The sequence below is a fragment of the Vicugna pacos genome, chromosome 17 (genome assembly GCF_048564905.1).
Source record: "Vicugna pacos chromosome 17, VicPac4, whole genome shotgun sequence".
In the NCBI taxonomy this organism is placed as follows: Eukaryota; Metazoa; Chordata; class Mammalia; order Artiodactyla; family Camelidae; genus Vicugna; species Vicugna pacos.
The window spans coordinates 49,503,445-49,528,256 of NC_133003.1; the positions used below are offsets into that span (position 1 = coordinate 49,503,445).

Consider the following 24,812-nt stretch of genomic DNA (forward strand, 5'->3'; position numbering starts at 1 on the left):
TGACAAATATTATTTTAAAAAGAAAGAAAATCCTGCCTAGAATTGAGCTGAAATCTCCCTCCCAGTGTTTTCCCACCTCTGGTTCTCACAGAAAACCAATATTCAGCCCTTAGTTGTGTCTGACATGTTCCAGTTTGAAGGATGTTCAGTCCCTCATAGCTGGTAAATGGTGGAGCCTGAATTTAGCTTTTCTGAAACTGGGAGAAATTTCAGGCTTTTTCCATTTCACCATGTCATCTGACCAGCTTTACTTTTTTTCTTGTGGGAACCCCTTCAGGATTGTACAGGCATCTCATTTCTCTAGAATTTTCTCCCTCTAGATCAAATGTTCCCAGTTCTTTTAGCCTTTCCTTGAAGGACAGGATTCTGGACAGGATTCTGGGTTCTCACCATTGTGACATCTCTCCTCTCTTTGCTTTTTACCAGGTCAACAATGTTCTCTTTAAAGTGGGACTCTTGGAACTGCACCTAGTTGAGAATAAGGCTGAACTTTCACCTCCCCTTTCCAGATCCCACTCCTCTATTAATATGACCTCACACTGAAGTCATGTTTCTGGCAGCCACATCACTTTATTGCCCAACCGGGTCTTCCCCATCTCTTTGAGTGATGTTGGTTTCTTGAGCCTCACGGTAGGATTCCACATTTGTTTGTTGCTTATTTTATCTTGTTAAGTCTAGCCAGTTGTTCTGATCTTGTGGGAAGTTACCTGGATCCTGGTTCTCTATATAATAGATAGTTGGCATTTTTAGCATTGTCCAACATCCCTCTTCCTGACAATGTCTTAATTTCCTTTGAGGGACCTACACTTTTCCCCTGTGGGCAGTCATGGTGGGAGGCAGTTCTGGGGGCCCACTACAGAAGTTGAGGGGTCCAGGTCCCTCCTCTCAGAGCCTCCTCTGAACTGTCTGATGAGTCTCCTTTGGAGATGCCTAGATCTCTCTGCAGGCTGGGAGCTGGTTTGGTTCCCTTGGGCAGTTCCCCTGAGGAGGGCAGGGTGCGTGTGCTGGGACCACTCATTCATGCTCCTGCAGAGTCTCACTGGCCTGACAGCACCCAACCCCTCAGTTCACTCAGGATCATCTGGCTGCTCCTTGGCTGCCCTCTTTGGAGCCAGGAGCCCCAATCCCATTGTGTCTCCAAAGCACGGACTGGCAGGGGTTTTGAGATTCCAGACAAAGGCAAGAGAGATTATGATCCCTTTGTCCAGAGGCCAAGATGAAAGCTGATCCAATGGAAATAGGAGACTGGCTGGGGGGGGGGTGGAGGTGAATGTAAGGGGGGAACATGGGGTGGCAGGTATAGGTGAGGAGTATCCTGGCTCTTAAAGGAGCTCCTAGCATCATCCTGGAGACTCTGGGACAGCGAGGATGGGGAGGGTTGTGACTCCAGGCATATGGGGTGTGGCCAGCAGTTCCGTTCACCAAGCGCTTAGCCTGCCAGGAGCTATGCTGCACACCTTACACGAGTTACTCTTTTTAATCCTCACAGCAGTTCTATGTATTATTTTGCTCTCCATTTTATAGCCTGCATGCGCAAGCTCAGAGAGGTTAAGTAATTTGTTCAAGGTCACACAGCAAACAAGAAGCCAAGCTGTAAGAGCCAGTGCTCTTAACAGCAACGACACCACCTCACCCCTCTGGAAGAATCTCAGAGAGGGGTCAAGAGAGACGAAAACCCCAGGCCTTCCAGGTAGCCCCTGCTATGTTCGGAGTTTGAGTCTGAAAATAGGCCTCCAACTGAGATCTCTGGCAGGTGTGAGCAGAGAAACAGAAGGCGGAACAGGTGGGAGATGGCTGGGCCAGGCGAACCTTCTCTGTGCTCTGCTCGCTGCCCTAACTCTGAGTGCATACACAGTTAGACTCCTCCACTGAACTGGCCAAATTAGGCCTCAAGGGTTCCTGGAGGCTTGACTCATTCTTTCTCAGATTTTAGTTAAATGAACCTAATCTTTTTTTGAAACGGCGAATTTTCTTGTGTGTGTGTGAATAAGTCTGAAAATCTGGTACATAATATCAAATCAACTGTTCCTTATTCCGTTCCCTCTCTCTCCCAATTCCTTTCAACTTCGTCTGGTATTTGTGATTATTTCTTCTGGCTTTTATATCTGTTTTCTAAGCATCAGACTTACATTGCTGATGTTAATTTTTCATTTTTTCAGTTTCAGGTTTTCCCTATTGACTACTACAAAGGAACGTGAAGATTTAGCTCTTAAGTCACTCACCTTCCACATTTTTCTGTGCTGCTTTTGTTTACATAATCATTCTGCATTTACAGTGCTGGAACTGTGAAACAGATTACTCCAGCTGAGTCAGGAGTGTGCTGTGATTATAATTCCTTTGCTAGACGTTCTATTTTTCCTGGGGTAAGTGTTGCTTGATTTTTTTTTATTGTTGTTGTTTGATTTTCTATGCATCCGTCACTAATTCATTCCTCTTAATCTTTCCTTGAAGTGAAAAACAATCTGATGGTTTGGTTTCCCATCCAGATAAGAATATTTTCAAAAAGACTCACAGAATTCTACAATAAATACATGTTATGTCTCTTAAGTCTTAAGATACAAATTATCTTCAATAAATAAATGGCTTGAAAAAAAACAGGAGGAGGAGAAATTGTTATAAAAAAGACTTCAGAGACATGGCAGTCACATGTCATGTGGGGGCCTTGTTGAGACCCTCATTCAAACAAACCAACTGTACAAAGGCAGTTTAAGATAATTGGGGTAATTTGAACATGGATAGGGCCTTTGAATATACTAAACAATAAACATGTCTGGACTAGGGGAATAATGGCACTGTGGATTATCTTTTATAAATTCCTTATCTGTTAGAGCTACTTACTAAAATATTTATGTGTGAAATGATACTGTATCTGAGATTTACTTTGAAAATATTCCAGAAAAAAAGTAGGTTTGGAAGATACATGAGATAATTATTTATTATCAATGCAGGGAGCTGGGTACATCTTTATATTAGCCTCTCCACTCTTGTGTGTGGCTGAAATTTTCCATAATAAAAAAAACTTAACTGAAAACGAAATTCCTAAAGAAATGGGAGAAAAGAAAAGTTGCACAGAGCAGGCTGTGCATTTTGTGAGCTGACTGCAGAAATAAAACATTTTACATATCGGGTACTCACCCATTTTGGAGGTGCCCAGATACAGAAATCAGGTTTTTGGGCCCTGCTGATCTTCCCAGGCTGCCCCAGAGCCTGGGAGATGGGGAGGTGGAACCAGGGTGAGAGCAGGGTCAGCAGGAGGGGTGGCAGGACTGGGGGATCAAAGCACGTGAGTCACTCAGGGACATGCTGGCGGGTGGACCCCTGACACCCCTCTGCACCTGCCGTCACAGATGTCTCCTTGATGCCCTCCTTCTGCAGGCTGAACAGTCTACAAGGGCCTCTTGTAGCTATGACCAAGAGAGATATTGATATCAGCTGCCAAGGGCTTATGATCTCCTTCCCCCCTTAACAGTTTTAAAATGAGATGTAATTCACATACCTTAAAATTCACCTATTTGGGGTGTACTATTTAGTGGTTTTTAGTATATTCAAGAAGTTGTGCAACTATGACCATAATTTTAGAACATTTTTATTACCCCAAAAAGAAACCTATACCCAGTAGCCTGTACTCCCTACTTTGCTCCTCTCAAGCCCTGGCAACCACTAATCTATCTTCTAACCCTATGGACTTGCCTGTTCTGGACAGTTCACAAAAAAACAGGATCGTACATGTGATCTTTTGTGATTGGCTTCTTCATTAGTGTGTTTCACAGCTCATCATATCATCGGTTATATCAGAACTTCATTCTTTTTAATTACTGAGTACTATTCCCTTGTATGGATGTACCATATTATATATCTCCATTCTTCAGTTGATGGACATTTGGGTTGCTTCCACTTGGTGGCTATTATGAAAAAGTGAACAATCATGCACCAGTTTTTGTGCGGACGGGTTCTCGGTTCTCTTGGGATATCTATGCAGGAGTGGAAACGCTGGATTATATGGAAACTTCATTTAAGTTTCTGAGGAACTGCCAGACTGTTTTCCAAAGAGGCTGCACCAGATGATCTCCTTCTGGCAGATGGGGAGACTGGGGCCCAGAGAGGGAAGTGTCTTATGCAAAGCCACATGCTGAGTCAGAGCAAGAGGGCAGGAGCTGGCCATCTCAAGGCCTCAACTCCATCCCACTCCGACCTCACTGCCATTTGACTCTCACCCCCCCTAACTCTCCACACCTGCTTCCACCCCATCCCTCTCTCTGCCCAGCAGCAAATCCCTTCCATCAGTCCCTCCCGAAGGCTCCCAAAGCCACATCAGGATCACGATCACATTCACATCTGCAGGGTGACTGACAAACTCTCTGCCATCTGGCCCTGCTTCTGCCTCATGTCTTTTTTTTTTTTTAAGCAGCTTTGTTTAACTATACTTCACACACCATGCTATTCACTCACTTAAAGTAGCCCAGTGCTCATCACACCTTTTTATTCTCTGCACTTGAGGATCATGCAGGTCTTGTTCTGGTTTCATGAAGACAGCCCCTCCCACACCCCCACTTTTGGGACCTTGCATATGCTGTCCCCTCTTCCTGGGATAATCTTTCCTTCTATTTCCCTGGCTCTGTATATATTTCCTTGTAACTGGTCTTGAGATGGGTTGAGTCCTTCTGCTGGAACACGTCCCCTGACCTCCCAGGCTGGTTGGAGGATCTACAGGACATTCTCACAGCCTCCGTTGGATCGTCCCTGTCACAACATGTGACACACAGTCTGAGCTTTTAAGGTCTTTCTCACATGCACAGAGTCTGGCAGATGGTCAATGAATGTCCTGTTGAGCCAGTAGAAAGATCTGAAAATATCTAGCATGGCCCTGGGCAGACTGTAGAAATCCAGGAAATACTTGCAGACTTCATGGCCTACTAGGACAGGGCAGTACCTCCTTTTGGGAATATTCCACTCAGTTTGGGTGATTAAAGCATAGAACATGATTGATTTTTATTCCTGGAACCCACCAGGACAACGGCATCCCTGTTTTCCTTTAGGGAATCACCCCAGCCCCACCTTCAGTCCTTGCAGTCCAGGTGGGGCTAAACATTTCCTGGAATTTGCACAAGACCCAAATCAGGTCAATTATCCCGACTTTTACTGGAATTTTTCCAGTAAGGGGTGCTTTTCACTGGGGTTACTAAATTGGTGTCTCTGTGAGAAGACAAACTGCTTGAGAGTAGAAAAAAGCAGACTTGAGGAAGCCATTGAGCCCTGATGACATCCTTTGAGGCCCTGGATCCAGGTGTACCTGAAGCCACCTGACCACAGGACATTTTAGTTATTGAGCCAATTTACATTCATTTTTTAGAAAGTTGCTTAAGCCAGGTTGAGTTCTGTCCCCGTCACTCGCAACTGCAATGCTCCCCACGTGGTTAGTAATCTGAGTCTTTCACACACACCCGTGCCCTTCCCACTCCTTACAGACCAAACATGGGAACCACGCCGACTTTTGCCTCTTAAGTACAGGTTTACCTACAGTCCTCAAATCTTAGTCGTCATTATTTCTGAGTTGTGTTGTGCAGTTGAGCGTCAGTATTTAGACGTCCACGCCAGGCACCTTCTGGACCACGAGCAGTGAGTGGTTTCAGGTGCTAAGTCCAGGTTGATGGAAAAGATAAAACACTCATTTAACAGTTCGGTGCACACCGAACTCCAAGCAGCACACATGGTAAGCATGGCTCCCGTCAACTTGTGTGCTGGTTCTGGGAAAAGCCTGCGAAGACAGACTTGGCTTTTCCCTTTAACTTGCTGATGTCAAGGACATGTATTTACCACTGTGATGGGTCAGAAGTCTTACACATTTTACCCACTCAACTTTGCCACAGTGAAGAGGACAAACTGGGCAAAGAGGTGGACTGAGACGCTGAGGATGCCTTGCAGGAAGGAGGGTGACATCAGCAGGTACCAGCTACTGTTTCCATCCTCCCTGTCCTGGACCTTCCCGTATACAAGGTATCACGCTCTGCTTTGTCAGGAGCAATGAACTGTAGGCATTTTAATCTGAAGGACTTTGTTGGTTTTGTTCCCTCTGCTTGGGATGCCCTTGTATGCTGCAGAGCACTTTCGAGGCCCAGGTCAAAGGCCAGCTCTCCTGTGAACCCTTGCTCCTTTAATACTTTGTTTCAGCAGCTATTTTAAATACTAGCATTTCTTACCTTGGGTCCATGGGTCACTGTGATAGGCTTTGGGGGCATCTATCAATGCTTCTGGGGTGACCTGAGAGATCTGTGTGTCTGTGCATTACTCTCGAGGGGAGGGTCAGAGCTTCTACCAGATTCTCTGAGGCCCCGCGACCCAGCAAGCAACTAAGAACCACTAATTTCTTATCTGTCCCCCTTATGAGTTCCTGAGGGCAAGGGTCACATCTTTCCCATCTCAGACTCTCCAGCACTGGTCCACCATAGACACTTAACTGTTGGCAGCAGGCTGTTAGTGACCCAGAGAGGCAACATTTTTACAGGCTAAGTAGAGAGAACAGGATGGTTTAATCTGTGGAGTTTGTTCTTGATTACAGTGTTCAACATGCAAAATTACCTCTTGGTACGAGATGGATCTCTGCCACTTCCCTGGGACGGTTAATCCAGACAGAATCATTCCTGGGCAACCCTTAAGTAAGTGTCTGCCAGCAATCACCCTCTCCCTTCTTAGGGTATGTAAGCTCTCTCTTATCCAGAATAACTGGGACTTGGGTCTTTCATTCAATGGTGTAGCCATACGCAGTACAGCACCACTGGTTGGTCAGTGGATTTGATATATTCTGAACTCCAGTTCAAGACCTCCCATTACTTAACCTTTGAAGTCTCTGAGGATCCCAAAGGCACTTGAGAATCTGGCAGTGTCACCTGGCAGTGTCTCAGGGTTACTGATTTCACTGGACAGTGTTCAGAAAGGTTTGCTAAGTCTGTCCTGGCCTTGAGTATTCACTCTGAAAAGAGTCTGTCTGATAAGGTTTTGACACATTTGCTCTTCCTGTCGTTCTGCAGGCGCAAAATGAACAACTAAGGGAGCTCCATTTTGCTCAGCCACCATTCCTAAAGTTTTGGTAATGAAAATGTGGTATTTGTGTGAGGAAAGTTACAGAAATACTAACAAAAAATCAAAAGTAAAATGAGGGGTGTTTGGATCCCAAGGAAACAGGAGTTTACTGTGGTTAGAAGGCAGAATGACTAGGTAATAATTAGGTTTACTTGACAATGTTTTCTTCCAAAGACTGAATTCTTGCTAAGTTTTACACATTATCACTAGCTTAAGTTTGCCCCCCTCTCTGACTTTTATTACTAGAGTCACCAGAAGAAAAATTTAAAACATTTTGAAAACAGCTGTTTCTGGGCAAGTCACCCAGCACGTACTCTTTATATTTCCTCTAGTTTCACACATAAAGGGGAACCCGGCTCAGATAAGAACAATCCTTGCTGCACACCCGCCAGCTCGTGCACCCGCCTTTTTATTCCCAGCAGCTCCAGCTCAAACCAAAGTCACAAGGTTAAGCACTTCTTGGAGTTCCCGACACAGGTGATCCCTGCTTGGTCTTCAAAAAATAGAGGTCTGTAATTCCTTTTTGAACATGCCTTCGAAGTGGAGGTCTTTGGCCATGAGCTCCTCTTCGACATCATCCAGTGCCCACTGGTGATCCGTCAGCTCCAGAGCTTCCCACTCTGTCTGCGAGGGAAGAGAACACGGGGCAGGGAGGGAATGGCTGTTACAAGAGTGGAACTGACCAGCTGGGCCAGGAGCTGGGGTAGGCTGTTTACATATGTAGGTTACCTCCATCCTCATCTGCCCCTGCCCCCAATTTAGAGACCAGGAGACTAAGGCTAAGAAAGAAAAAATTTGTTCAAGGTCACTGGAGCTAGTAACTAATTATATTTCTCTAATATTCTATTAATGCTGACTACTTTGTTATTTATTTATTGACATATAGTTGATTTACAATATTGTGTTAGTTTCATGTGTACAAAGTGATTCAGTTACATATATGTATATTTCCAGATTATTTTCCATTATAGGTTATTACAAGATACTGAATATTGTTCCTTGTGTCATGAAGTAAACCCTTGTTGCTTATCTATTTTATATACATAGTATCTATTATATATATATAATATACATATATCATATATATATATAATAACCAAACTCCTAATTTATCCTCCCTTTCCCCCTTGGTAACCATGTTTGTTTTCTATGTCTGTGAGTCTGTTTTGTAAATAGATTCATTTATATTGTTTATTAGATTCCATATGTAAGTGGTATCACATACTACTTGTCTTTCTGTCTGACTAACTTCACTTAGTATGACAATCTCGAGGTTCGTCCATGTTGCTGCAAATGTTAATAGTTCATTATTTTTTATGGCTGAGTAGAATTCCATTCTGTGTATACATGACATCTTTATGCAGGTATCTGTTAACCTCTGAAGACTTGGGCTGTTTCCACGTCTTGGCTGTTGTAAACAGTGCTGCTGTGAACACTGGGGTGCATGTTATCTTTTCAAACCGGTTTTTGTCTTTTTTGGGTATGTGCCCAGGAGTGGGATTGTTGAATCATATGGTAGCGCTATTTCTACTTTTCTAAGGAGCCTCCATACTGTTTTTTATAGTGGTTGTACCAATTTATATTCCCATTAACAGTGTAGGAGGGGTTCCCTTTTCTCCACACCCTCTCCAGCATTTATTATTTGTAGACTTTTCCATGATGGCCATTCTGACTGGTGTGAGGTGATACCTCATTGTGGTTTTGATTTGCATTTCTCTGATAATTAGCGATGTTGAGCATCTTCTCATGTGTCTGTTGGCCATCTGGATGTCTTCTTTGGAGAAATGTCTATTTAGGTCTTCTGCCCATTTTTTGATTTGGGTTGTTTGTTTTTTGCTATTGAGTTCTATGAGCTGTTTGTATATTTTGGAAATTAACCCTTTGTTGGTTGCATCATTTGCAAATATTTTCTTCCATACTTTTGCCTTTAATTAGCAGGTTTAAAAAAATGCTCTATGAAACTTAATGTGCGATACAAACATTAGCTCATGGGTGTGGGTTTTTAAAAATATAATTCCCCATGCCGTAAAATTCACCCTTTTAATGTCTACAATTTAGTGGTTTTTAGTATATTCATAGAGATGTACACCATCACCACTGTCTAATTCCAGAGAACTTTCATCACTGCAAACAGAAATTAAACAGCAGACACTCCCCACCTCCCCCAACCCCTGGCAACTAATACTTTACTTTGTGTAACTTTGGATTCATCTTTTCTGGACACAACATGTGGTCTTTTGTTACTGGTTTCTTTCACTTAGCGCATTTTTAAGCTTCCTCCTTGTGGTAGCATGAGTCAGTACTTCATTCTTTTTTATGGCTGACTAATTTTCTATTGCATACATTCCACTCTCTATACACTGCATTATCTGTTCATCAGATGATGGACATTTGAATTGTCCCTACTTTTTGACTATTATCAATAGTGTTCTGAACGTTCTTATACTAAATTTTTGTGTGAACATTATGTTTTCAGTTCTCTTGAGTACTTACCTAAAAGTAGAACTGCTAGGTCATATGATAATAACTACGTCTAACTTTCTGAGGAAAGGCTAAAAACTGCTTTCTGAAGCGGCTGCACAATCACCAGCATATGTGAGGTTCCGATTTCTCCACATCCTTGCCAACATTTGTTACTGTCCATCTTCTTTATTATAACCATCTGGGTGACTGTGAAGTGGCATCTCACTGTGGTCTTGATGTGCATTTCCCCGATGACTAGTGATGCTGAGCATCTTTCCATGGGCTTAGCTTATTGGGTATTTGTGTAACTTCTTTGGAGAAATGTTTATTTAACTCTTTTGTCCATTTCTTACTGGACTGTCTTTTAATTGTTGCATTCTAAAAGTTTTTAATACTGGACTCTTATCAGATTTATCATTTGCAAACATTTCCTCTGATTTTATGGGTTGTCTTTTCACTTTGTAATAGTGTTTTATGAAGCACAAAAGTTTTCTTCCCCCGACCCCAATTATGAATCCTTTTAATTAGAAAAGTTTTCATTTTGACAAAGTTCCATCTATTTCCCCCTTTGTTGCCTGTACTTTTGACATAATATCCGAGAAATCATTGTCTAATTTAAGGTCACAGACACATCTATGATGTTTTCTTTTAAAAGCTTTATAGTTTCAGCTCTTATATTTAGGTCTTTGACCCATTTAAAAACTTATTTTAAAATTTTTTTTTTTATTCTGGTAAAATACATGTGTTTGTATATACGTGTGTGTGTGTGTATATATAAATATAAAACATAAAATTTGCCACTTTTAAACCATTAAGTATACATTCTAGTGGCATTAATTATGTTCAGTGTTTGCAACCATTACCATATTTCCAAATTTTTCATCCCCTAAACAGAAACTCTGGACCCAATAAGCAGTAAGACTATTCCTTCCCCGAGTGAGTTGTCGTGGCATCTGTCAAATATCATTTGCTCTAAATGCATAGGTTTATTTCTGAATTCCCAATTCTCCTCCATCACTGTGTACGTCCATCAGTATGCCAGTCCCACAGTCTTGATGGCTGTAGCTCAGAAGTAGCTTTTAAGATCAGGCAGTGTAAGTCTTCCAGCTTTGTTCTTATTTAACGTTGTCCGGCCTATTCTGGGACCCTTTCACTTCCATATGAACTTCAGGAGCAGCCTGTCAATTTCTGCAAGAAAGGGTGGTGGAATTTTGATAGAGACTGTTGAATCTGCAGATCAACAGATCTGGCAGTACTGCCATCTTGTCAATATTAAGTTCTAATCCACGAACATGGGTGTATTCCCACTTATTCAGGTCTTCTTTAATCTCTTTCAGCAATATTTTGTAAGTTTCAGTGTACAAGCCTTGCATGTTTTGTTAAATTTATTATTTTATTCTTTTTGACACGATTATAAATGGAATTGTTTTCTTCATTTCAGTTTTTCAGATTCTTTATTACCAGTGTGTAGAAATGTGACTGATTTCTGTATATCGACCCTGTATCCCAAAACCTTGCTGAACTTGTTTATAAGCTCCCATGGTTTTTGTTTGTTTGTTTGTTTTGTGGATTCCTTGGGTTACTCTATGCAAGGCCATGTTATCTGCAAACAGAGATAGTTTTACTTCTTCCCTTCTAATCTAGATGCTTTTTCTTTCTTTTTCCTGCCTAACTTCCCCGGCTAGGACATCTGGTACAGTGTTGAATGGAAGTGGTGAGAGTGGACGTCCTGGTTTTGTCCCTAACGCTAGGGGAAAAGCTTTCAGTGTGAATATGATGTTAGCTGTGGGTCTTCTGCAGATGTCGCTCATCAAGACGAGCAAATTCCCCTCTATTTCTAGTTTTTATCATGTAAAATAGTAAGACTTTCCTGTGTAAAAATTATATTGGATTTGAGAGATTCCAGAATCATTTCATGAAAAGACTGTAAGCATTTGATTTTTTTTTTAAATGAAATTTATAGCTGGGTCCAAAAAAGTTCAAAATAGCCCAGAGGTTGACCTGGTGCCTCTCACTGGGCTGTTTTTATAGCTTTGTTCACAGTGTGGATTAAATTTGGGTAAGCATTTAAAAACCAGTAAAAGTACCAAGAATCTCTAATTTACCTGACAGATGATTCTGTCTCAGGAATTAGACATGTAAACTAAAACACATTTTTATCAGATTTAAACAAGGGGACCACACATACTTTACTTGCATCAGGGAATCCATCTTTAAAAGTAACTCTGAGTGGGGTAAGGCATAGCTCAGTGGTAGAATGTGTGCCTAGCATGCACAAGGTCCTGGGTTCAATCCCCAGTACCTCCATTAAAATAAATAAATAAAAACCTAATTATTCCCCCCACCCCAAGAAAAGAATAAAAAAAAAAAAAGTAAATCTGGTAACTCCTTTCAGAGCTTCAGTGAAGCTGGAAGGAGGAGTGAGTGTACCTTAAAAGCTTTGTTGGTGTCCGCAGGCATGGCCATGGCTGCTCCAGTCATCTGTTCCTGCATCATCCGTGACTGGTCAGCCGCTGCAGCGTAACACACGGTACCGTGAGTGCCCGGGCTCAGCCAGCACCCAGGACCCTCAGGGAGGAAGGGTCCTTACATAGCACTTACAGATGCTTGCTTGGCAGTGTGTTAGAGAATGTATGTGACGGGTCACTGGCTGGCCCTACCATGCCCTCTGTGACCCTGGAAAGTCACTTTACCTCTCCTGAAAAATGGACATTATAACAGTAGGGTGATAACAGGAGAAGAAAGGTAACTGAAGGAAGCTCTAAACTTTATTTCAAATTGAAATAACAATAACTACAGCCATTGGTTACTGAGCAAGTCCTACATGTCAGCTACTTCACTAAGTACTTTGTGTATCTACCTCGTTACTCCTAGCAACAAGCCCAGGAGATAACTGTTAAGGTCCCAATTTTACAGACAGGTAAGCAGAGGACTAGAGTGGTTAAGTAACTTGCCCAAGGTCCCAGCTATGACGTGAGAGAGCCAGGACCACTACTGGCAAGAACTCTAGTCAATGGACTAACTGCTCACACCCGGCCTTCTTTCAGCTTCAGGTTTACGGCTCACGTTGCTGGTGCTGAATCCCTCACATCAGAGGGCATCAGACTTTGGGCAACTAAATATTGACCCCGTGATGGCGAAGGAGAATTCAGATCCTCAGTTGGACCCTGGGATTTTTAAGGATCTTTCTGAATACCTCAGAAACTTATGAACAGGTTTAAGGGATGAAGCACTGTCTCTGACCACGCTTATAAACAGCAAGGCAACATGACCAATCTGGCTCTGGCCTGGACGATTCGTCTATCAAAGTATTTGCTTATTAAACCTGATGTGCTTCTTACCATTATCTTGGCCCAAAATCAGAGAGTAAATGCTCCGAAGCCCAAACACATTGAGGAAGTACCAGGATGCAGAACTCACCCTAGTGAAGCAAAAGTGAAACAAGGTAGGCAGTTATTTCAGAATTAACATAGTTCACACTTCCCTTCCATCCAAAGTTGTCCAGGGTATGTGAAGAGATCAGCTGGGGGTAGGCTATATGCATCTAAAGCACAACCAAAGAAGAAATGCAAGTTATGAAGGCGGTATTACAAATAGCTACAGCTCTCTGCGAGCAACCAGCTGAGTGCTGGGTTTGCACAGACTCTGGGGTCAGATCCCAGTTGCTCCACTCGCTTCAGAGCTGCTGTGAGGATAAAATAAGGTAATATATGGAGGCAGACACCTACTTCCAGCCACGTGATAGATTCTTCTGCATTCAGTAGCAGGAACTGAACTCACTACTGGTGTGCCTCATATTATCAGGAAATGTAAGTCGTTTAATTTAATTTTCCTTTCTGCATAATGGGTTTTCAAACCATTTATTTTCAATCATCAGAACAACACACACTTACTATATATAATAAATGCAAATGATATAGAAGTACATAAAATATAAGTTGAAGCAGGCCTCCTGTCCTGAATCCTGTTCTCTAGAGGAAATCACAAGTGCTGGTGGGCTTCACGCTTTTCCTGCAATCCTGAAGACTGCATCTACTGGGAAAGCCACTCCAAGTTTTAAACTGTATCACTGAAGTTCTCCTTAGTTTCGATTTCCCACCTTGCCGCCATAAAATTAATATGCTTGCATATAATAAAAACTAAAAAGATTAAAAGAAATGATATAGAGGGGGAAAGAAGCCACACTTCATTCCAATACTTGGGTCGCACATATCTGTACGTAATGATGCAGGTCTGTAAGCTAATTTATACCTGGTTCCAGTCTCCTTTGTCCAGGAGAGCATGTCAGGCACATACCTGTCCAGCTGCTGAGAAAGGAGAAAAAGCTTTACTCCAGCCCATGAAGCTTTTGTCTCCAAATGAGACTGGAAGGTCAAGGTTTAACAGAGTCATGCTATTCATTAGGTTCAGCTTTCCTGCTCTGGGAGAGCCGCGCGCAGCCCAGAATCTCCCAGCACCGGGTCTGTCCTGCCCCTGCCACACAACCAGACACGGCTCTGCTCCAGCTGCGGGGTGAGTCAAAATCAGCACGGGTGACCCCCACTGTCCACTCTCCTCCTCCCGTCCGGCTTCCATATTTATATGCCAGTCTCTGGGAAGCTGTGGATAAAATAATCTAGAGACACCACAGGAAGAGCACCCCCAGGTTCCAGCTGCTGCAGCAGTGTTCTAAGAGCTTCTCAGATTTGGGGTTTTATTACTCTGCTATAAAAAACAGAATGGTAAATAAGACATGAGTGCTGGATTTGGACAGATCTGTGGTCAGATCTCAATGTCTCCACTTACATGCTAGGGTTGCTATAAGAAAAAAGTAATATATGGAAAATAGCACAGAGACTGGCACCAGTGAAAATGATTAATGTTATTATCAGCAGTGATGTATTTTGGAAAAAATAATACAAACATCCACTCCCATGAGCTCTAGGGTATTTATTGCTAAAAAGTTTGCCTTGGCCAGAGTTCCTGGCTTATCTTTTAACTTTTTTGATTAAAAAAAGTTAAAACACATCCATCTTGCACTCCTGAGCCCCAAGAAGCTAGAGAAAAGAGGCTGATACATTCTCTCCTGATACATTCCCTCCTTTTGCAAGACTCGTGTAAAAGCCACCACAATCCTACCGAGGCATTCTGAGTGGAGTTTCAATGAGGAGAAACTCCAAAAACCTATTCCACTGAAGTAGGCAAACTGGAAATCTTGTTTTTCATGAGATCCCTGTTTTAGATTTTGGTTTGTGTTCTTATCAAGTAAAAGTCCTTACCAGGATGCGTCTAATGTGAGTAGTTCAATTCCTTGCTGTAGCATAGGCTTAAAACGGAGGGTCAGTGGAAATGGGACCTTTGCTGCAGGGAAGAAAGAGAAAGTTCAAGTCACTCCTCACTTCCTTTTTAGAACAGTTTAAGTCTCGTGCACATATTATTTCCCCGAGGAGGTGGGAACTCTACCATACAGTGTTTGGAAAATGATTTCCATAATAAGATTTGGGTCAATTTCTGAAGTAATTTACAGTCAAATAAAACCTTGCTATAGTTCTTTGAACAACACCAGCTTTTCTATTGCTTAAGAAGCAGGGCCTCAAACTGAGCTGTGACCCAAAATCTGGAAGTCTGCACTCATCTGTTAAACCCAAAGTGGAATATATCCCCACAAAGAACTACATTACTGAGAAACCATATTCATTTAAATCAAACAGCTTACAGACAAATGACTGACCCCAACACTTAGAAAATGAAGTCGAAACAGAAATAGGCTTCCCTTTCTCCTACCAGAGCACCAAATTAGTTTCAGATATAAACTAGCATGTCACTCATTTGAGTCCCTATTAGTAAACATGCATCCACATTGCGAATTTATGATCACTTTGGAGTAAGAGACATAAAATCATAGCATATAAGTTTTTTTGTTCAAAGACTGTTTTCAGTTTCCACCAGAGAACACAGGACCCACGATATGAGGTCTCAGCAGCATGTGGGTCTCTCTGAATGGGGACACAGGAAAGGCGCACAGAGGAAGTACAGCTGACGTCTCCTGGGCCTGGAACTTACTTGTAACGAAGCCGGAAAACGTCATGTTGATCCATCCACCAATGAGAATCATAGGGAGGACGTTTGTTACATTGCCTTTCATCATGTCTGTAAGCATAGTGGGGTCTAAGACAAAAACAGAGAGACATGTTACCACTGCTGGCAGGGACTTACTCCTTGTTTACTGTAGAATTTTAATTTACTTGATAATTGAAGTAACACAAGTTCACTGTAAAAAAAATTCAAACGACATAGGAACACCGGAGGTAGACAGTTCCTCTGAGCCTACTCTCTAAACACGTAACTGTTCATTGTATATCCTTCCATTGCATGTCTGTATAAATGCACATATACACCTATGCATGTATATATGTATATACGCACAATAGTTTCACTCTCTCTATGTATACATAAAGAGACACCATGCTTACTATTCTGCTTCCTAATTTAAAGAAGTTAACATATGGTGAATGGTGTTTCCATACTGGTATATGCCATTATTTTCAGCGTCTGCATAGGAGTCTACTGTGTGGTGACACCCATCACTTTTGGGTAGACCTGTAGACTGTTTCCTTTTTTTTTTTTTGCCAATACACAATGCTGCCAACAAATACCTCGTACATATATCTGCATGCTTACTTAAGTGTTTCTGTAAGAGAAACTCTTAGAAGAATTTCTGGGCCAAAGGATTTGATCTTTTAAAACTGAGCTCCAGCAACAGTGAGAGTGCCTAACTTCCCATGACCTTGACAGTAGCAGCTTTGTTTGAGATTTTCCATCTTCGCCAATTTAATGGGCTAAAAGGGACATCTTGCTTTAATTTGCATTCCTTTGATTTTAGTGACGTCAAGCATCTTTTCATACGCTCATTGGTCTTTTGATTCTTGTTGGTTTTCTGAGAGACTTATTACAATCCCTGTACTTTCTGTCTGGGTTTAAAATAGCTGGTTATCTCACCTAGAGAAACAGGTACTAAAATGAGAGGATAGTCAACACTGAATAACAAATTATTTTGTTTTACTTTAAAGATGCTGTATTTTTCACATGACGGGGATAAGTGGAAGTAAGAAATCTGTTAGAGGAAAAACTGTAGGGTGGGCCAAACAATCATGTCTGACAAAGAGAGGATGGTCCAGGGAAGCATTCGGGCAGAATCTGGGGGGCCATCTGCCAGCAACAGGATCCAGACACTGGGTGGCACCTGGGAGTGGAATGCTTTCCAGCTGTGCTCCTCACAGCCCTGGGTCCTGTGGAAGAGCAAAGGGGACAGACCCAGCTCCACTCAGCCGAGAGCTCTCTCTCTTTTTTTTTTTTAAGTTCCACTTTATACACTGGGGCTCCCTGCAGACTTATTTGAAAAAGAAAACTCCATTTCTGTATGTAGATCCCTATATCAGACGATCTCTCAGGCCCCTTAGATTACTGTGTTCTACAATTTAAATTTCAAATAAAAGGACTTCCTCCCTGCCCACCCCAACCCTCCGAACTCACGTTAAAAATCTTCCTTCGAGATGAGAGAAGGGACTACACGTACCAGTCATTGGAGAAGGTGGCACAACCTTCCTTTTAGTTTTTTTGAAAAATCCATCCTCTGAGTTGTTGAAGTAATATTTCCGTGTCAAGAAAGACTAGTAGAAAAAAGAACTTTTTAAGTCTTAAAACTGTGACATAGCACATTGTCAAATTATTACCCCAAGGTTTTAGTCCAAAGGCCCTTGGCATATGCTGTTAGACTCAGAGCTCGCAGCCTACTTGGCAGCCGACCTGACACTTTAGCTGAGTCACATTTAAAAACAATTTCCTAAGAAGGGCAAGGTCACAATGACAGCAAACACTACCAGGCCACAGCTTAATTACGGCCTCACCGGCCTTCAGCTTTTCCCGAAGAGTTCCCTTATAAAGCTTTCAGTTATCTACTGCCCTCAACAGTGAATCCTGCAGATCTTAATAAAAGATAGATGAGTACCTGTTTGGGAATGTACTTTCCATTTTCCCTGAGGACTCTGCTTCGAATTAGGACTTGACTGAAAAATACAACCAAGACAATGAGATTTTTAAAAGCGAAACAGTAGAAGAAAATGAGAGAATCAAGTAGAAGACCTATTTAAACACAAGAGAGGGCCTATTTGGCAATAGCCCTGTGCGGAAACTTTTCAAAATACAAGTGTCCTTAAAACCAACAGGATGTACTTAACCCAACAATCAGCTTTCCAAAAAAGCATTTTTCAGAAATGACTGTTTCTGAACAAAGATTTCTGAGGAAGGCACATTTGGGACATTAAGCTCAGCTTTTTCTTACTTTATAATGAGCTAAGAAGGAACTTTCTCTGAGTGCAAAGAGTAGCAGCTGGATGTAACTCAGAAGATCTGGGGGCAGGAGGAGGGAGGAGGGTGAGGAGAAGAGAAGGAAATGTTCAAACCCCACAGAGAAATTAGTACAGGACTTGACAGGGTTGTTACATGACAGACAACAAACAGAAATCCCACCCAGGATTCAGAATGTTAGTAAGCACTCAATAAATACCTACTGAACTAATAAATGAAATTATCTGGTGATATCTGAACATAACTGATCATCATAAGTAACAAAGTGCACCACTACTTAGTGGTGCTAGATACAAACACTAAACAGCAGAGATCAAAATGATAATTTTTTCTAGGTTTTCAAGTTGTTCTAATGAGGGGGAAAAAAACCACCTTAGGTTAATGGAAAACCTTCTTGAAAAGTGAAAAAAAAATCGTAGACAGAAATGAACACAATAAAACCGTGCTTGGTTTTCTCTCTGCTCCTCAGTGTAAACCACCAGCTATAAGCAGTCAGCCGGTCCCCCAAGGGTCCCCTTGTCACCTTATGCATATTCTAGCTTCTCCATGTGCTGGGAATGCTCTAGTGCCCCCCTCCCTCCCCAAGTCTACCTCATCATGCCCAAACCCCCTTTTCAAGCCCCAATGACTCCATGGAACTCTCTCCTTTTTTTAACTGAAGTATAGCTGATTTACAATATTGCATTAGTTTCAGGTGTACAGCACTGATTCACTTTTTTTTTTTGCAGATTGTATTCCATTATAGTTTATTACAACATATTGGATGTAATTTCCTGTGCTATATGGTAAATCCTTGTTGCTTATCTATTTTATGTATAGTAGTTTGTATCTGTTAATCCCATACTCCTAATTTGTCCCTCCCCCACTCCCATCCCTCTCCCCTTTGGTAACCGTAAGTTTTCTGTCTGTGAGTCTGTTTCTGTTTTGTATATAGATTTATTCATATTATATTTTAGATTCCACATATAAGTGATATCACATAGTATTTGTCTTTCTCTGGCTTACTTCACTAAGCATAATATTCTCTTAAATCCATCCATGTTGCTGCAAATAGCAATAGTTTATTCTTTTTTAATGGCTGAGTAACATTCCATGGAACTCTGAAGTTTCAGTCTTAAAGATCTGTTTGTTTTTCTCCTTTGTAAAGAGTCAACGGGGGAGGGTATAGCTCAGTGGCAGAGTGCATGCATAGCATGCATGAGGTCCTGGGTACAAGCCCCAGTACCTCTGTTAAAACACAGACTAACCTAATTATCCCCCAAACAAAACAAACAAAAACAAACAAAAAGGAGTCAGTATATTCAAGCTTGAGAACCACTTTTTACATACATTCTATCTCAAAATATGGTCTAATTTTTTTTATTTATGTATTTTTCAGTTTTGGTTTAACACATGTTAGAAAAATTTTAGTAAGTTTTGAAGCAGTAAAAGCTTAATAATTTGTGAAACTGAATGTCCCATTTTGTGATCATTCACGCTTATAGAAACTTATACTGTATTTAGAGGAATGCTTTACATCTAAAAAATATCTTTTGCCTTGGACTTTGGCCAGTTCAGAGTCATGTGCTCAGATTCTATCCAAGTTCAAATGACCTGGTAGGGTGTAGTCATAGCACGTCGGAACTGGCATGATCCAACTGCCTCACTTAAGGGATGGAGTAATTATGACTAGAGATGTTGAGTTTTCTCTAAAGCAGTAAATCCCCATGGGGCTGGTACTACTTTCTAGGGAGCGTTATGGAAATCTGTGGAAATTTTTTGATTGTTAAAATGATGGAGTGGAAGGGAAAGAACATATAACTGTCATTTGCTAACGGTAAGGGATGCTAAGTATCCCTGGGGATACGGGTTCTCAGTTCCAGTTGTATAACACAAAGAACTGCCGCATGTCTCACACTGCTTTTGAATATCCCGCGGAATTGTTTTTCATTATTTGAGCCCCACGCCTAATTCCCATTTTTTGTGGGAAGTGGGGGTTGATTTTTATACATACTTAATTTCCAGGTATACAACCATGAAGTAAATGTAGGGAAAACTGTACTTTGTTTTGTTCAGAACTTTATCAAAAGTAGTTCACCATTTAGGTAAATCGCATCCAAGCCAGCACCACCTTATAGCGAACACATTGTATCAGCCTACAATAGAACCGTCTCGATTATGGTGATTTTACAGCTAGGTGCATGCATCTGACTTCTGCCTCGAATTTTCTAGGACTGTTGTACACAAGGACTTGTGATATATAAATGAAATTATTTTCCTTTTATTCCTCTTGATCGTTACAAATAGAACACTATGTGTCCCCCCCACAACATGTTCTTGTATGTAGAGTGCATCAATTGTGAATTTCATTTGGGGTTAGAAAAGGGAGCTTTAGGTCTGATATCATACCAGAAACATCACTCTGAAATCACATAGTGAACCTGGAGCAGAAAATTGTTAGAGAATCTATGACAGCAGGAATCATGGTCAAGAGGATTTCACTTGGAAGTGAGACTGATCTGGGTTCAAGCACACGCATATTTTACTATTTTTGTTATTTTGGGAAGGCCATTTAACTTCTCTGAGTTTCCTTTTCTTCAGCTGTAAAAATGGTTTCAAGGTTATCTATCTTAGTGCTACTGGGAGAATAAAATGAGAATAATTTATTGGCATCAATAAATGAATAAATAAATGCAGAATGTCTGAAATTTCTCCACTTGGCATCTTTCTAAAGTCTTTCTTTTTGTGAACAGACTTCTTAAGATTATCTCCAGGAGGCTGATTCTGATCAGTTCTGAAAATGATGCCACAGAAAAATAACTGAAGTGACCACTGTGGTATAGTAGAAAGAGCTCCAGACTTGGGAACCGGAAGAGCTGGTTTCAAATCCTGAATGTCACCACGTGTGACCGTGGAACCTCTTCAGCCTCAGTTTCTATAAAATGAAACAACAGCATCTACTGCAGAGAATTGCTCTGAATTTTAAATAAGTTAATGAATATAAGTGCTTAGCATAGTGCCTGGCATAGACTTAGTGCTTAATAAATGTTGGTTTACTATTCTCAACTGGGAAACACAAATGAAAATGATAAAGCAGTGCTTCCCAAACTTCAGTTATTCCCATTTCACAGTTATGATTTTTGTCTTATTTGCCTAGCGCCTGTAGTGCTAAAAACAGTATTTTTTATATATCAACTTTTTCTACTTACAAGTTTAAAAAACTCTTTAAATTATCGGCAACATGATGCAAGACCAGTATTACCTGCCACAAATAGAAAGTGTTAAATACAATAAAAACAAAACATTATTAAATTTTAGCTAGATACTGTTGCCTGTGGCAAGTTGAGCCTGAGGCTTGCTCTTGGTTACAATGGGACATTAATAACTGATAGGGAATTGTTAAAGACATAGTAGCATTCACCTGAGATGGTCTCTGAAAATAATCAGAACGATTAACTGAAAAGTTCTTTTATTTTAACATGGAGGGGGCACACGTCTAGATATAACCTAAAATCATCTCAAATTACCTCTCCGCAGAGTCATGAAACAGTAGTTTTCCGGTGAAAACAGTATAATCACACATATCTTCTCTACTGACTTTCACGGATAAGCCCACCAAGGGTTGACGACTAGCTTAACAATATTAACAGCAACACTTTATTGAACAATTAATATGTTCCAGGCCTGTGCTAAAGGCTTTATAGATTTATAGATTTTGTATCTAAAATTTATCTCTCACGCCTGCTCTGTGAGGCATGTCCTATTATTCATCCTCATTTTACAGATGACGAAAGTGGAACACAGAGGTAACTCAGCCAAGGACACTCAGGTAGCGCGGGCGCGATGAACCCGGGCACACCGACATAACCCCCGCACTCTCTTGCCCAAGGTCACGGCAGAGTGGGATCGCCGGAGAGGGGAGGGCGCTGACCTGTCGGAGACTTGTTCCTGGGTGAGCTTCTTGTCGCTCTGAAGCAGAATGGACACGTAGTGGCGGATCATGCCCACGAAGAAGGTGATGATAACGATAGGCAGGACCACCCAGAGGCGGATGTTGGAGTCTAGCAGCAGCTCAGGCCCCGCCATCCTCCCAAAGCGCCGGCTCCCAGATGGGTGGAGCCGGGATTCTCTTCCTAGGGAGCAGGGGCTTCTCGTCGAGTTCGCCTCCGGGCCTTCCCACGCCCCTCAGTCAGGCTGGCCTGGGACCCTACGGCAGCCGGAATCCTTGCGCCCTGCCCCCAGCCGGGCCGCCCGGCCGCCCACTTCCGGCGCGGGAGTTTGACGTCAAGGCGAAGTGTGCGTTGGACGTCAGCGTGGCGTCAGCGTGGCGTCACGTGGGCGGGAAAGTCGAAACGAGGGGCGGCGACAGCGTCTCGGCGTCTCGGCGTTTCGGCGGGTGAGTGAGGCAGCGGTCGTCGTTTTTCGAGGCCCCGCGCCCTGTCGGCCTGGTCTCTAGGCCCCAGCCGAGACTGGCCTTTCCCTGTGGGGCTCCATCGTCAGTCTTATCGTGGGATAATCCCTTCAGGTACCTCCCTGCGTCGGTAAAATGACGAAATGTGAAGGGCCTTTACCTTCCACCCCCTTCCTGGAGGACCTGGTCCGGGCAGTTGGCCCCATCTCCCCTGCTTTCAGGCTTTTCTGGAAGCGATACCGATTAGCACGTGTTAAGGGCGTGTGCGTCGAAGTCAGACGGACCTACTTAAGTTTTCCCATCTGCAGAAGAGCTGGTAATGGTTTTAAGTGAGGCAGTTTTAAACGAGGCAGTGGATAAAGACGAGGCAGTGGATAAAGAAAACGTTTAGCGTGGTGCTTGGTACATAGTAAAGTTTAACTATTATTGGAAACCATTATTATAATCAAGAGTAAGTATGGGTGGTAATTAAGAGGCAGATTCTGGTGCCGGGTTGCTAAATTGGAATCCCAGCTCTGCCACTCAGTGTGAGAATAATAATGGTACCTACCTCAAATCGTTTTGTGAGAAATAAATGAAGTGTTAAATATAAAGCACTTTAAGTAGTTTTTGTTAGCTGTTAGTGTTTACCTGCCTGCCAGCCGTTCTCATCTAATGACTATTCTCAAAGTTTTTTATGCCAGGTACTGTGCTAGGTACTAGAGATGCCTAGAAAAATGACACTGGGTTCCTGCTATCAAGATACCCCCGGTCTAGTGTGAGGTAGGGGTCGTAAATATACTCTGGAGCAGGGAAGCTGGAGTAGCAGACTCCCTTGGGGACAGAAGGAACATTTTTCGAAGAAGATGACATGTACTGAGTCTTTAAGGAGGAGGAGTTGTTTCCAGGAAGAGAAGAGCATTTTAGGTGAAAAGAACACCTTTTGCAAAAGCACTGAGACCAGAAAGGTTGTAGTTTACAAAATAGGCTAGAAGCCTTTGTGGTTCATGCCCTCCTCTACTTCTACAGCCTTGTTTCTCATTTCTAACTCTACAATCTCCTTCTTGTTTCAGTGTTGGTTTTTTCTCTACCTGGACCCCTCTTCTCATACCTCTTCTACTGGATAACTCCTATTTCAGCACTCAAGTCCCCGCTGAAAAATCACTTTCTCGAAGAGATTATCCCTGAGAAATTATCCCTGCTTTTCGTCATCACCCCCAACTGGACTAAATTTCCTCATGGCATGCTGCGCTTTTATAGCACTTACAGGACTAATTAAATAACTACATCAAGACTTCTGCTTACCGTATTGCAGATTCCCTGACGTTCACAGTTGTAACCCCAGCACCTGTCACAGTCCCTAACATATAGTACTGGATTAATGAGTTAAAGGAATGGTAGATTGGGTTAAATAGAAAACTGGGTTTTATTCTTCAGCGAGAGAAAAGTGGTCTGGCTAAAGAGGCAACTAGGTAAACGAGTCTTGAAAACGGGAACATTGACCAGATATAGGAGTTGAAATTTTATCATAGCCGAGATTTAGGTAGCATTTGTGTAAAGTCTTGGGTTTTGGATCGAGTAGTTTACTTTGAGCTTTAGCTTTAACTTCTCAGAGTTTATCTAGCTGCTGGAGGGTAACCTCTGTTCTCTGATTTTGCTCTGGGAAGTAATTTAACTGAAGAAGACTTTGGTCAAAATGGCTTCCAAAAGAAGGCTGTCAAGATCTGAGGATAAAGAGAGCCTGACAGAAGATACCTCCAGTAAGTGTCTAGTCATTTGTTGCTTTATTTCCTGTGGCAAGTGTGTGAGGCACTAAACGGAGTATAAAGTTCCTTCTTTGATGTGCTCGGAGTCGGCATGCCTGTAACAGTCTCTGAGTTTGTGTCCGCATCTGTAAGAGGAATCTACATACATAAGAGCTTATCTATTGTATATCCTTTAGGTGCTGGGACACAAAGATATGACATAGTCCCTACCCTATAAAAATGTTATGGCCCACTATCCTCCCTTAAAAAATATAATCTAAATAAATGCTGTGTTAGTGATATATAAAGGGAAAGCATTATATCAAAGCAAGCACACCACAGGCAAAGAAAGGGCACGGGGCGACTGACAGAAGTCCTAAGAGTTCCCGTGAGAAGGGGTTGATATTCTTTGATTTATTACACTTATCTGCTCTGTTAAGGCATTCTGACTGGTTGCATCATTATGGGAGAAGAGTAGATAATCATACTTAATTTTAAGTACCTTTTTGTTTTTGTTTGATTTTTTTTTTTTTTATTTAGTGGAGGTACTAGGGATTGAGCTATACCCTCCTCTCTGTTTGCTTATGTTTTATTACTTCTCATGGGTTGAAAGCCTTGGGATGAAACCAGTCTGAGTTTTGTACTTAAAGATACGATATGGGAGAACCTGTCCCTTTCTTTCTACCCCTGCATCCAGATCATTGGTTCTCAAACTTTGGTGTGCATCAGGTTTATTACCTGGAGAGTGTGTTAAAAATTCAGATTTCCATGCTCCATCCCTGACATTTTGATTCTGTAGCTCTGGGAACGTG

At 42.0% G+C, this 24,812-nt stretch overlaps 2 protein-coding genes and 1 long non-coding RNA gene across 6 annotated transcripts in view; 2 read left to right on the forward strand and 1 right to left on the reverse strand.

The window, feature by feature from the left end:
• The first annotated feature begins 273 nt into the window (after positions 1-273).
• LOC116283930 (uncharacterized) lies at positions 274-14,474 on the forward strand. Its single transcript, XR_004193615.2, has 5 exons — positions 274-630; positions 2,160-2,363; positions 6,557-6,653; positions 12,588-12,985; positions 13,945-14,474. It is a non-coding gene; the product is annotated as an uncharacterized lncRNA (long non-coding RNA).
• On the reverse strand, positions 7,363-22,148 carry EMC3 (ER membrane protein complex subunit 3). Of its 2 annotated transcripts, none has more exons than XM_006206819.4 (8): positions 21,797-22,148; positions 17,528-17,585; positions 17,096-17,189; positions 15,583-15,687; positions 14,799-14,880; positions 12,882-12,961; positions 11,971-12,053; positions 7,363-7,701 (listed from the first exon to the last, which is right to left on the reverse strand). In XM_006206819.4, exons 1-8 carry the CDS (start codon positions 21,949-21,951, stop codon positions 7,573-7,575), a joined length of 786 nt encoding a protein of 261 aa, XP_006206881.1. In that variant the 5' UTR covers positions 21,952-22,148; the 3' UTR covers positions 7,363-7,572. The 2 variants fall into 2 exon arrangements, with proteins under 2 accessions (XP_006206881.1, XP_072797933.1); XM_072941832.1 differs by lacking the exon at positions 7,363-7,701 and adding an exon at positions 10,504-10,728 and having other exon boundaries at positions 21,797-22,142.
• The window catches only part of FANCD2 (FA complementation group D2), a 45,952-nt gene continuing 43,271 nt past the window's right edge, over positions 22,132-24,812 (forward strand). For 2 of the 3 annotated variants that reach the window (XM_031686241.2, XM_072941831.1), the window contains exons 1-2: positions 22,132-22,261; positions 23,923-24,015. In XM_031686241.2, the coding sequence (XP_031542101.2) occupies positions 23,952-24,015 (64 nt within the window). In that variant the 5' untranslated portion in view covers positions 22,132-22,261; positions 23,923-23,951. Of the gene's footprint in view, positions 22,391-23,922; positions 24,016-24,812 lie in introns of all 3 variants that reach the window. The other variant, XM_015241417.3, reaches the window with a different exon arrangement.

Coding starts and splice junctions, on each gene's coding strand:
- EMC3 (XM_006206819.4), bottom strand. CDS start 21,951: ATGGCGGGGCCTGAGCTGCTGCTAGACTCCAACATCCGCCTCTGGGTG. Junction 15,688..17,095: donor GCCACCTTCTCCAATGACTG/GTACGTGTAGTC, acceptor TTTTTGTCTTAG/ACCCCACTATGCTTACAGAC. Junction 12,962..14,798: donor CTCACATTAGACGCATCCTG/GTAAGGACTTTT, acceptor TTGCTTCACTAG/GGTGAGTTCTGCATCCTGGT.